Source organism: Charadrius vociferus, unplaced genomic scaffold (assembly GCF_000708025.1).
Source record: "Charadrius vociferus isolate BGI_N301 unplaced genomic scaffold, ASM70802v2 scaffold190, whole genome shotgun sequence".
Lineage (NCBI taxonomy): Eukaryota > Metazoa > Chordata > Aves > Charadriiformes > Charadriidae > Charadrius > Charadrius vociferus.
In genome coordinates, this window is record NW_009646608.1 from 6,884,354 (window position 1) to 6,897,647 (window position 13,294).

The 13,294-nt window shown below is 47.0% G+C and overlaps 1 protein-coding gene across 4 annotated transcripts in view; it reads right to left on the reverse strand.

The window, feature by feature from the left end:
• Positions 1-13,294, reverse strand: part of NTRK3 (neurotrophic tyrosine kinase, receptor, type 3) — a 233,273-nt gene that overhangs the window by 152,956 nt on the left and 67,023 nt on the right. For 3 of the 4 annotated variants that reach the window (XM_009887210.1, XM_009887203.1, XM_009887225.1), the window contains exons 6-11: positions 12,990-13,132; positions 12,228-12,369; positions 9,710-10,006; positions 6,173-6,196; positions 5,243-5,313; positions 3,369-3,471 (exon numbers count right to left, since the gene is read on the reverse strand). In XM_009887210.1, coding sequence (XP_009885512.1) covers positions 3,369-3,471; positions 5,243-5,313; positions 6,173-6,196; positions 9,710-10,006; positions 12,228-12,369; positions 12,990-13,132 — 780 coding nt within the window. The remainder of the gene's footprint in view (positions 1-3,368; positions 3,472-5,242; positions 5,314-6,172; positions 6,197-9,709; positions 10,007-12,227; positions 12,370-12,989; positions 13,133-13,294) is intronic. The other variant, XM_009887217.1, reaches the window with a different exon arrangement.

Consider the following 13,294-nt stretch of genomic DNA (forward strand, 5'->3'; position numbering starts at 1 on the left):
ACCCCTCCAGCCCGCCGGCGGCGGGCTTGGCAGCGCGGGCTTTTCCGCCGCTTGGCTGTTGGCTGGATCAGTAGCCGGGTCGTAGCCAGAGCGGTGGCTCTGCCAAGACTCTCGTGCAATGCTCCCAGGGTGTGCTACCAGCCAGAAGAGGACAGATGTGGACACAACATCCTCTCATAGTCCTCTCCCAGCCTGGTACCCCAAGGCAGAGTGACTTTCTTTTTGGCAAAGGCAGCTGGAACGTTAGATGCTTTGCAGACCACTAGTTGACTTTTAAGACCAGTGGGCAACCCAGCAGGCTGGCCCAGGGGGACTTTCCAGCCCAATGCGACATCCAACCTTGTCAGTCCGAGTCCACCTCTCTCTTTCTAGGACATAAACCATCTGCTTAACACTAGGAGACGCAGAAGGAAAAAGATGTGCTCGGAGAGATTCATGAGGTGCTTTGGGTAACGTGTCCAACATGAGCACACAATGTTCTGCGTCCGTGACAAAAACAACAGGAAAAACCTGCTCCTGCAGGCCTGCCAAGCTGGGATTTCAACAACAAGTGGCAACATATCAGCTGGCGACAAACTGCTCTCCTGATTCACATAATGATGCACTTTCCCAAAAAGACTCAGGGTTTGGATAATTTTTTTTTTTTTCTTAGTAGATGGTAACATGATGGGTGCTGCACAGAATGGCTCCTGACCAAGAATTAACTGATAATGAGGGACCCAGAGGAAAGTGCCAGCTAAAGGAAATTTGGAGATTTTTTGGGCAGCTGCACTGTCCTGTACAGGGTGTCAGAATAAGGTAGGACCTGCTTGTGTGCCCCTGGAAAAGCAGCTCAGGACCACTTAGAAAAGTGATTTGATGATTTGGACAAGGGCATCACCTCATGAGCAGAAAACCTCCACGGAGGAGGAAAGGAACAGCAGCCCATTAGTGGAGTGAAAGAGGAGACACCAAGGAAAGAGACATCAGGCACAAACACAAGCTCCAAAGTATCATTGACAGATTGGGACCAACTGCAACAGCTTCAGCTGAGACGCTAAAGCAACCAAAGGAGAGAGTAAGGCTCTGGACTCACGGACCTGCAGAGCAGCATGGAAGGTGACATTAGAAACTGCATTTTGGAAAGCATGCAGGGCACTGTAACATTTCTTGAGGGTGTGAGAAATACATCAGCTAGAGGTGCCAAGGCAGGCTGTAGCCAGGGTACCACCAAGCATCCCAGCCACTGCAGGTGAAGGGAAGAGTTGCCTTTGTGTTGTGGATGAAAGTGGTGAGGTTTGGTAGCAAACCTGAGGCAAAGAAGGGAGATAGAGGCTAAAGATGCAAAGCCTGATGGCACGGCAGTTGACAATGGTGCTACGGCTAAAAAAAAAGGCATAGGCAGAAGAGACGCTGGGGAAAAGCAGGAGGCCTAGAGCAGGTAATGCCATGTGCTAGGGAGACTGTCCGCAGGGCAGGAGGATCTGCAACCTCCAACGGGGAGCAGAGGTCAGGCAGTATGAATAGGCTGCTCATGGTGGTGCCTATGACACTTGTGACTCATTAAAGAGCTATCTCCCTGGGTTTAAAGATGTATTTAATTTTTGTCAACTCCATCTCTCCAAGCAACATCATCAATAAAACTTTTAGAAACTCTACGTGACTGTGGTTTCATATCAGAGTTGGAGAAATACAGCATGATGAGGAGCAAAGCAGGCTTTTCTGGCTAAACCTTTTTGCCTTCCAAAAACTGCATGCACAAGGGCCCATCACAGCACCCCTCTTGTTTCTGGGAATGCAGAATATCCGTGAACACACTTACACAAACACCTCTGAACACGTACACACATCTGTTCACCAAGACTGGTTACTCACACAAGGTTCACTCCTCTTTGATTCTTCCATTAGGGTCAGAAGTTACTTTTCCTTTTTATATTTCTATCTCTAAGCCCCATCAGCGGCAAATGCCCAAGCACTTCCAAAGTGTTCTGACACATCCCTCCAGAAGGCACGTAACATCATCCCAATTTTACAGATGGGGAAATTAAAGCAGAGACAGAGGTTAAGACAGCTAATTGCCTACGGACACTAAGTGAGTCAGTAGAAAAGCTGGGAATTGATCCCAGGAACCATGTCTTTCATTCCTCTACTCCACCCACCAGTCAGTACACCCTACCAGATGGTTCTTATCATTGGACATATGGACTAAATATTGCTAAGTTGGTGTAGAAGACTTGCTATTTAATTAAGTGTCCTGCCTTCCATCTCCATAGGATGCATAGGAGAAACTCCAGCCAGAATCCCATCTGGACCCACTCAGAAAATTTCTCCGTAAAGCAAACAAAGCCCTAGGCAAGCACAAGAAACGTTCCCAAACCTATCAACCTGCCCTGCAACGCAGACCCCAGCAAGGCCAGGAAACAGGCTGCAACTCAGGAGCCTTGGAAGAAGCTCATGTTTGTCAAAGTCTGGCTTCAAATGGTGTATGAGCCACCAATTAGGCTGGGAACTACTTTGTCATGTGAAGGCTCTTCCTCCAGCCTTCACTGGGCACCACCAACGCTGCCCAACTGGAGATACCAGCAGAGTCACAAAAAGCAGATGGCATGGAGTCATCTACTTTCCTCTGGCATTAGCTCTGTCACATCACAGCTCTGGTGTTGGTAGGACAGAGAGACCAGTTCTGCCTGGCAAATGTCAGATGCCTTCTCGCTTTGCAATCACTACACCAAGGACACTTGAAATAACTCCTAAAGTGGTTATTCATGATGCAGAGGAGGAAATCTTCCAACAGAGAGGCGGCAAAAAGAGACCTTTCACATCACTGAAAGGCAGGTCAGCAATTGTGTTCCCAGCATGGACCTCACAAACTTACAGCAGCATCTCGGTCCTCATTCACAAACAGGCACAGAATGGGTGCCCCTGCCTTTCCAACAGAACCCAAAACCAATTTCACATCCTTCTGTTTCCCCTTCACGCCCTGTGCGCTGCACCCAGTGCGATGCGAGAGGAAACACACACATCATCAGGTCTGCAGAAAAAGATCTCATCCAAGAACATGGTCTCCTGAGTCCAACTCCCTCAACACATGGCTGGAGGGAGCAGGCTCAAAGCTCTTCTGGGCAACCTATAGATGCAGTTATGTACTGATAAGGAAAAAAACATGCATACTTCTGCCCAGCAGAAGCACATATAGGTGAGAACCACCAGCCTGTGTATCTCCATTACTTTCTCAACAAACAGAAAAGGGCTGGACAACATTGTCTTCAGAAGGCTTTGCACCAATACTGACAACGTAGGAATAAAACCACAACACCTTTCCACGTGTGCTATAAGAGCCGGGCAATCCTGGAAGGTGCCTCCTGCTCGAGGAAAGTGACTGCACGTACCTTTCATCCCAAACTTGGACCGCCGGCCATACTTGTTGATCATAATAAAGAGGACGACCAAGAGGACACAAGCAAAAGCTGCCAGCCCAACCGCTATGGAAACCTGAAAGGAAAAAACCTGAGTCAAGACAGAGGAATTTAGGAGTCTAGATTGGAAACACAGCACCTCCTTGCCCAGTTAACCTTTCTGTAGGTTCATTTGATCTGCTGCAGCTCCATGGATATCGGCTGTGGAGGAAAATATAAGATAAGCAAAGGGATCTGGCACAGCTTGGAACCATCACAGGCTGTTTGCAGGACTGGGAGGTTTGGGATCTCCCTATCAGCGATGCCGTTCTGGCACCAGTTCTCCCCAGCCTCTCACTCCATACATCTGCAGGGAAGGAGAACCTCTGCTCCAACGCCTGGGCTCTCCCTTCACTGCACCACATCATGAGCGTCCATTTATGACATCACCACTGTGCCATGACGTCACAACACTAAAGCTATACTAACCTGAGCTGGGAACACACAGGAGCAGCAGAAAATTCCTTAGAAAGAGCAACTGCCTCCATCCAAACATCCCTCAGGAAAAAGAATGAGGGAAAATAACACACCACAAAAGAAAACAGAAGAAATTAAGTAGAACTTTTTTTCCCCAAAAACATTCAGTTTTCCCAAAGCCTCTAATGGTTCCCTATTTATTGTAATTTTTAGTAGTAAATATTTATACTATAACAGCATCCAAAGTCCTTCACTGGAGCTGTAGTTCCACTGTGTCAAAGCACAAGCAGAGGAAAGAAAACCTCCTTGCCCTAAAGGGTTTACAATCCCAGGCTTATTTTAATATTTATGAATATTTATTCCTTCAAGTCTTTACTCGAGATACTTTTATTGCATTGATGTAAACAACAATTTCTTTGGCGTTTGTCCAATTGTTCTCCTGTATTGAGTCTTGTGATGCATTTAGACTTCACTTCCTTTTACAAAACTGTATTCTGCTGTAATAGAAAATACATCATTTAACCAAGAAAAAGTAATTTCATTTTGCAACCCTTTTGCCTGCCCTTGATACATTAGCTACGGTATTTTTAAATTTTTTATTTTACCACGCTCTATTTTCATCCCCCAGTTTATTAAATATAAAGCACAGAAAACAATCAGTGCACATTATTGCTCCCGTCTCGCTGTTCAAAGCTTTCACGTCAGTTATAGGAGATTTTCAGTTGGATGAGAACTGAAACGAAGGTGGATTGAGTTTTGCTCATTCTGTTAACACCTGGTGGGTTTCAACATCTTAAAACTTTCACAGAATTAGAGCAATTGTGTAACATGCTAATTTTTTCCTCCAGTACTTATACACCCTTTTTTTTTTTTTCTTTTTCTACCTGGATTCTGCAGAAGAAAGACAATGTTGAGATCTGATAAGCCGTAGGCTTTCTTTCCTTTTTTTCATTTTCGGCATGCCCTGCAGAGCAGGAGAGAGGGCAAACTGGCACCGACAGAATTGAACCAAGCTAAATCTGAGTCCCTCACAGGGCTAAACTTAACAGCTCAATAATAGTCTGAAACGTACAATCGCCTGTTGGTTTGTTCTCTGGGTGCTACTTTTTCAGATTGAGAATTTCTGACCCTGCCCGCAGCAACTTCACAGGATGCCTTATTTTCAAAGAGCTCCCTAGTTCCACACAGCAGACCCAGGAGGATCAGATAGTTCGTGTCAGTATTTTACCTGTCTGACACAGCCACGAAATCCTTCTGATTGTTGTCTTGAGTCATAAAGGAAGAGATTTTCTTTGCAAACATCTCAAAACAGCACAGGAATGTAAATACTGAGTCATCATTAACAAGAAACGCATGCAAAACAGTTCTGTAGAGAAGAGGACAGAACTCACCCCAAAAGTGTCCTCCTCTGGTTTGTGGGTCACAGTGATCGGTGGGGTGGGACTCACTTCATAATCACCGACTGAAACCAAAACACCAAAGACAGAAGATTCAACGTGGCTCCCATGGGACTCCCAAGGCACCAGCACATCCCACTGGCAGTGCCTGACCTAACAAGATCCAGTTCACCCCTAACAGAGGCTACAACTTTCCATTTCAGAAGGCACCAAAATCAAACATTAGAGAGTTCCCTGTGCACATCAGCAGAGAAAACATAGACCAGGGCAACGCTGATGTGACTCCAACCTTACAAATAGACATAGGTGGGTGTCTGGTGTCCTAGGGTGGGTGGCCAACATCCCTGAGCCATCTCCTAGAGTCTTCAGAAACCTACCGGCCTAAGTAGGGTTAAAACACAAGATTGACTCCAGCAGAACCTGCTCCAAAGAAAGAGTTACTTGGATATTTTTTTTTGGGGGGGAGTGGGGGTGAAGAAAGAATCCGCTTCTCATCCCAGTCCACACTAGACATCATGTTGTAAATGGGCCATGACACACAACTGCTTTGGGCATCGGCTATCCTGCACCTAATTAAGATCCCTTCCGCTATACTACAACCAACCAGTTAGAGTTTCAGTGAAATTTATCTCCAGCCCTCCAGGCCATTTAAGCCCTCAATGACTTGTCATTTCCCCTACAGGACCTTCTTCAGGATGTCACTCAAGGGAAAGGAGCCACTCCTGGGCTCTAGAGATTGCCCGGCTGATCCAAAGCTCCTCAGCCATCGTGCTCATGCATGGGCACACCAGGGCTTTGTGCAGCCTCCACCAACTTGCTTTCGGCTTCCTGATTTCTCCTCCAGGAGCATGTAAATCACAGAGGGGCAGGGGGAACCACAAAACCAAAACACCCACACGATGCAAAGGGCAAGGAGACACTTACTTGAGACAAAGTTGTCCGTACTCTCTGTGGAAAGGACAAAGAGAGAAGCAATACAGTTAGCGGCACAGCAAAGGGAGAGTGGTCTCATTCCCAACATGCCTCAGACACACTCCACCACCCCAAAGAGCCCGGGAAACCAAGACATTTCATATTTTTTCCTGTATGGGCAACCGTAACTGGAAATTGCTGCACATGTGCCAGCAGGACATTCTGGAGGTCAGGATGGAGAGCAGGTAACTGTGCAGGGCTGAAACAGGAGGGGAGGGATGCTACTGCCAAAACAGAGAACAACTAGCATCACCCTGTACAGAGACTTCTGAAGGGTCGATAAATGACCCTGCTTTCAGCAGGTGAGCAAAGCTCAACAGACAACAGCAGGATGGAGGTGGAGAGGAGAGAAGCAGATTTTGCCCAGGGAGAAAGTCCTACAGGGACAAGGACTAGCTCCCAGGAAGGGCAGTCCACATTGGGGCAGGTGTTTAGAGACCTTCTCCAGGCTCCCTCAATTGCCCACTGAGCCACTCATGGGAACTGGACATGGAGGTCGTAGCTGTCCTAGAGGTGCCTCTTGGCCAAGATAGCTGCCCCAGTCCCCGCTGTCAGCCACTTGACTGCTCCACTCTATTCAGTAAAGCTCCTCCAGCTCCGAAGGCGGCCGAGGCCCCAGACGATGAGGTCTAAAGCTCTCGGTGACACTCAGTTTACACAGCATGAGAACAACGTCAGCTTTCAATTCACTCGCCCGTGTAAGAAATTGAGCCCGATATTAACTGGAGTTTACACAGCTTTGCTGGCAGAGGGCTCCTGGAAGGATGCTGAAACGTTCATGCTGAAGTATGGGTGAGGTTTGGAAAGGAAGTGTAAAACAACCCCCAGGTGACAAACACGGCTTTCCAAACCAGGGGAAAAATCCTGAAAAAATATTTTTGTTTCAAGTCAAGCAGAAGAGTAACTTTCCTTGGCTTTTTCTAGCAAGAAGAGGGAAAGGGGAAAAAAAAAGGGGGGAGGAAGAAATATTTCATTTGGAGACTTTTTTTTTTTTCCTATTAAAGCAGACAGAGTCTAGTCTTAAAACTTTTGTTGCTGCTATACTTTCCCCTTTCCACTTTTCTTTGCTGGACTAAGCAAATTCAACAGAAACCCACAAAAAGGTTTTCTCACTAAACGCTGCATTTCAAAGCATAAAACATAGCCAAGACATTTCAGCCAGCTTGAGTTCTGTGAGAAGTTCCCAAAGAACTGAACATTCATTAAAGGGGGGAGGTAGGTAAATTAACCTTTGTGGATTAAATAAGGAGATGGTAGCCTGTGGTAGAGATGCCAGCCTGTGGTAGAGATGCCAATGACAACACGCAATGAGATTTTTATCAAGTGATGACACAGATCTGTCCTGGAAGCCACTGCCCTGGCTCCTAGAACCACAACATCGTAGGGAAGTGGGATATGGCATGTGGCATATCTCCCAGCTCCCATCCAGCTTCCAACAGCACCTTTCTCCTCTCAGCCTGGGAAGCACAATCTGGCACAGTACCAACAAGAGACTGCAAACCAGAGTTTTTTTTTAAAAAAAAAACAAAAAACAAACATGGTCACAGGTCCTTTTCTATGCTGATTGGAAGTTTTTCAGGTACTATGCTTTCATTAATTGAGGCTAGTAATCTCATCCTGGGTAGGGACAGCAAAACCCCCGCACGTGGGAATAGCTATAGGCAATAAGCTTCTTGAATGAACCACACCGGGGAACCTTCAGTTTGCGGCAGTTTTTGGAGGAATCTACCTTCAAATGGAAAATTATAAATGTCAGCTGCATTGAGTGTTAATGTCAGCTGTGGCAGTGGACGGCAGTGGTTGTGGAGCAACAAACTTCAAGGAAAGTAAATTACATCCTGCATTGGGCTGACAGGGGCTGCCAGGGTGAGGAACGGCTTGGGACTTCGGATCAGAAGAAATAAAAGAAATGGGTCAGTTCCAGCTGAGAGATGGTTCAGGGTCTGTAAGTGCTCCACACCAACACCACATACAAGGCGTGGGTGAAGATGTACTCATGAGGGCAATATTTTACATCTATTTCGCACAAGTAGATTCTCCCAGAGTCTTTGACACAGAAGCCTCTTCAAACATCAACGTGCCTTCCCACATGGCAGCCCAGCTCAGATGCATTTCCAAAACCAGCTCTCCAGAACAGCTGATCTGCCCCCTTTTCTGGAGGTCCAGCACCTACTTAAGAGCTGTCCCCATTTCACAGATGGGGAAATTGAGTCACAAAGGTGGGACCTGACAGAGCTGAGACTGCAAACCTGTGCTTCTCCGCACCCACCTACGTTTGATAAGCTGTTCTTCTGCCCCGACAGCAGGAAACATAAATAGGTCAGATAGCCACTCAGGGTATCATCCTCAAAGCCTGAATATAAATTTTCCACTCCCATCCATATCAGCTCATTTGTTCAACTGTCAGATCTTCAAGGCAGAGATCTGGGGTTGCATTTACGATATTTGACCTGCAGGAAAACTCTGTGTACATATATGGTGTGATATAAATAATAAATGAGAGTACCACGGTATTTTTCTATATTTAGCAAACGCCCTATTTTGCTGGATTTTCTTGGGCTGCAGGGGCCAATTTAGAGCTGACACTTTCTCATGGCATCATTCCTGAAGGCAGCAGCACGCACAAATCTTAACTCCGTGATGACCAGCATGGTGTTACAATGACAGAGAGCAGACCAAGAGCCTCCATGCTCCTACAGAGCAGAGAGATCACCACAAAAGTCTCTACTGCAGTCCCAAGAGCTGGATCTTCATGTCCTCAAATGATTATTTTTTTTTTGCAGTTAAGCCCTGAATCACTAGGGAATACAACGGGGAATTCCAAACAATCAGTTAAGAAATCCCAGCAAACTGATGCAAAGCGACTAATTGAGTCGTCACATCTTTTATAGACCTGTCATCCTGGAATTGCACATGTCATATTTAGAAAGAAAATAATCCTGACACTGTTGCATCCATCTATAATCATTTCACAAATGCAAGCTAGAAGAAAAAAAAAAGGAAGAGCTGCACCACTTTAAAGGGCTTGCCTTTCTTTAGTTTATATCTAGCGATCACAGAGAAGAATACTTTCAAAAAATTGGGCTCTTTGTGGCACCCCAGAGGAGACCCAAAATAATTGACTAAACTTGCATCCTATTCCCACTGAAATCCCTAAAGATCTTAAAAAAAAAAACAACAAAAAACCCCACACAAAAAAAAACAAAACCACACAACAAAACCCACTGCAGGATATATTATACAACAAAAATATCTAAATCAGTTAGTATCTCTCGGCGTTAAAGAGTTGTTATGACATCAAAGCACACTTGAGTAGGAGAATCACACTGGTCAGAAGAGACATCCAGAGGTCACCGCTTCCAACCCACTGCTCAGACAAAGGCCAACTTGGGTTGTCAAGGCCTTGTCTAGATGCAAGGATTACTGGCGGGACCACAGTAAGACCTTTGGATTGCAAGCAACCCCAACGAGATCAACTGAATATCCTACCTGGAAAGGGCTTTTCAAGGAAGTGTCCTTTGATGGTTTGGTTGGCTGAGCCCAGCTGGTTGGTGGCCACAATTGTGTAGTTGCCATTGTTGTAGTGAGTGGGTTTGTTGAAGAGCAGGCAACCCTCAGACACTTCCCCTTGTTGGTAAAACTCCATATGGATGATCTCTGTCTCCCGGAGAACCTGGCCGTTGTGCAGCCAGTGAAGGGTGGGAGCTGGGTTCCCATGCACTGCAAAGGCAATGCAATGCTCCATGTGTAGCACTGGCTCCTCCAGGGTTAGGATGCGAGGGGGATCTAGCAGAGAGAAACACAGCAGGCTCACAGCACACCTCCACCCACATCATGTCTCTGTGTACCATGGAAACTAAGATTATTGGAAACACAACCTCCAAAATCCCCTGTTCCTTCTACTCTTACCATGGATGTCTGCAAAGAAGCAGCGCTATGTCACAGGAACCATTCCACGCTCCCCAGAAGGTGGATCTGAACCATAGTCAGTTCTCTTGGGCTCATGAACAAGGGGTACAAATTAACAGTGATGGTCCTTTCACCAGCCCAGAAAGAATTAAGCTTGAAGTTGCCTGGTCTACACACTCACTGCTGCTCTCTTTCCCAAACTTTCCCTCAAGGGATCACGGGGAGGCCGCCTGTCCCCGTTAAGGAGGACACTGTGACGTAGCACTGTTATATTACATGTGTGCAAGGTGTCCCCTGGGGGCTCTCCAGTCGCACTGAGCAATTTTGGATTGCATAGCTGTGGAAGCAAACATCCCTCAGCGACTGCCTGTCCTTGGGGGTTTTGACTGCCTGAATATCCCAAAGGAGTTCTCACCCGCCGAACACCCTCCAGGGGTGTTTTAATTAAAGGGAGTAGAGTGGGAGAAGGAAAAAGAAAAGCAGAGACTCCACCTGCAATTTATTGCATATGCATTGTCTTTTCCCCTGGGACACCCCAAGAATTCCAGTGTTGCTCTGCCAGTGCTTCTGAAACCCCATTTGCAACGCCTACGTGTAAGGTCCCAAACCCCAAGGCTGGCAAGGTCTGAACTAGAAGAACAGAGCTTTGTGCAAAAACAAAGGATGCAAAAAGACATAGGTCTTCCCTAAAACTCTCCTTTTCCTGGTACCGTCCAGCTGCAAAGACAATCCACGGGGCACCCACAAGGAACAAATACAATGCACCAACTTTGACCAATCTTTTGGAAAAAAGATGGTGAATTTTTCAGGGAGAGAAGGTGGTAGAAGAGAAAAAGGTGCAGAGCTGGTTGGAGCTGAGCAAAATTCTCTGGCTAGCACCCAGCTACCCTGAACCACACAGCCGTGTCCCAGCCACCTCGTTCCACTCGCAAGCCTAAATCTTCATGTGGCTTGTTCACATCTTCCTGGCAAAGAGGATTCAAAACAGGCAGCCACCTACACGCACAAACCCAGATCTTTTCGGCATGAAATTACAGCCTGAGTGATGGGTTTGGGCAACAAGAGCAGGGGCAGCAGAAACTGTCAGCAGCTTAGAGGATTACACAGGTGGAAATAGGCGTTGGCACAGTGCTGTTTAAGGTGTGGAGGAAAAGATGCTAAAAACGCAGTGTAAAAACCACCCGCCTGCTGACCGGTCACCTCTGAGCTAATCTGAACTTTAATTACCTCAATTCTTCAGTCTGTCAATAGTACTTATTGGGAGGAAGACGAAAGTAGTAAAGCAACTGCTCTCCTCTTTCCGGTCCCCTGTGACCCCCTTGTCTTTACAGTGGCTCCTGCACTGCACTGGACATGCAACACGTGTGGGTTAACCAAAACTTGGCAGAATCCCACATGGGTCTGCGCTCTGCCTGGCAGGGCTGGGGGACAGAATTTCAAACCCCAGAGTAAGGGCAAATATTACAGACACAGCAACATATAGTAAATCTCAGCTGCTTGAGAGCACAAAGCTGTGTAAACTTCCTCTTAAGGTCAGGTTTGTGTTAAATGATATTAGAAAGCACAAAGCAAGTTTAGTCACTTATGGCTAAAAGTGAACAGTTGAAATTTGACATGTGCATGTTTACATGGCATTTGCAGTTTAACTTTGCAGGAACAGATGTGGGAGGAAGCACGAGCATCCCCGAATTCAGAGGCAAGATTTACACTGGCTTTAGCAAGCCTGACATTTAACCTCTCACATAGCATCAGGGCGAGCAACTCCGTGTTTGTAAACAGAGTTTTAGCCCCACTATGGCTTTTCCTTACTCTGCTGGATCTTCCAAGAGACGGGTGGAGAGATGTCCACCACTAGTGTGGCACTGCCGCTCCTCCCCTGCTCTAGTGCTCATTTTTGCATTATCGAAAGCAAGAAAGCAAAAATACTGGCACTTAAGAGAAAGCCATGCAAGGATCCACTTCCTCCTCACTGTGCTCATCTCCTAACTCTCATCCACAAAACCAGTATGTCACAGGTAGCAAGTGACCATGTATTCACACGGTTCGCAGGGCAGCCCTCCAGCCTCTATGTGGTCAAGGTCTCTCCACTGCTACTTACAGTAGACGGTGAGCAGCACGCTGGCATTGCTCATCCCCACCACGTTCTCAGCAATGCAGGTAAGCAGGAACCCATTGTCCTCACTGGTGACATTCACCAAGGTCAAATTGATGGCGTGAACATTGGTCCAGTTGAGGTTGGTCTAAAAATTGCAGAGAGAAAGACAGACAGAAATCAGTGTCTGTTGGCTTCTCTCCTCCCCACTCCTGCCCCCAGCAGATGAGAATTCCAGTTTCTTTATAAGATGCAAGAAGGTCTCCAAAATCCAAGCACAACTAGGATCTGGGTGAGGGGAGGTGTTTCCTCATCTGATTAAGTACACCATACCCTACAAGATAAACTACTGGGAGGGAGAGAGCCACAGCATCATCGCACTGATAAACATGGCTTGCCTGTAGAAAAGCTCGCTTAGCTGCCTATTCCAGCTACAGCTATTGAAGACACCTCTGTAAACAGGTAGTTTCATTAGAGCAGACACAAGTTAATTGAATTAAGGAGCACTGAGATACAAAGCTATCTCATCTTCACTTTGCAGCCATACAGAGGGAAGGTTTTGTTGCCTGTAGGTAGTTCCCAGGTTCTCATGTGGATACAGTATGGCGTCCTTTTTTCCTTTGGGTACAGCCTTTGCACATTTCTCATAGCAGTCTCCACCATCTACCTGACCCTCTGCCCTGCACGCACGGACCGGGGGAACCCACGGCAGCTGCCTTGCCCTTGTCGCATTGGGCACAGGCAGCACTGAGGTCCCACCTCTCCTACCTGGTGCGTGTTGATGGAGTGGAGATCAGCCACCGTCCAGTCGACATCGGGCAGTGGCGAGCCTGAGCCATTGCAGGTGATGACAGCGTTCTCTCCTTCCCGGACTGTCAAGTTCACATGGCTCACGCTGATCTCAGGGAGGTCTAGGAGAGCCAGACACCGAGGTGCTCAGATGCATGCAGAGCAACGTTTGCTACAGCCAGCTGCAGGGTGCACACCTCTGGACCCAGATCCTGCCAAGCTGTGTCCCAAAATCAGCCTCCAGCACCCTGGGATAAGTAGCAGGAGGCAACGGCATGGCCTTT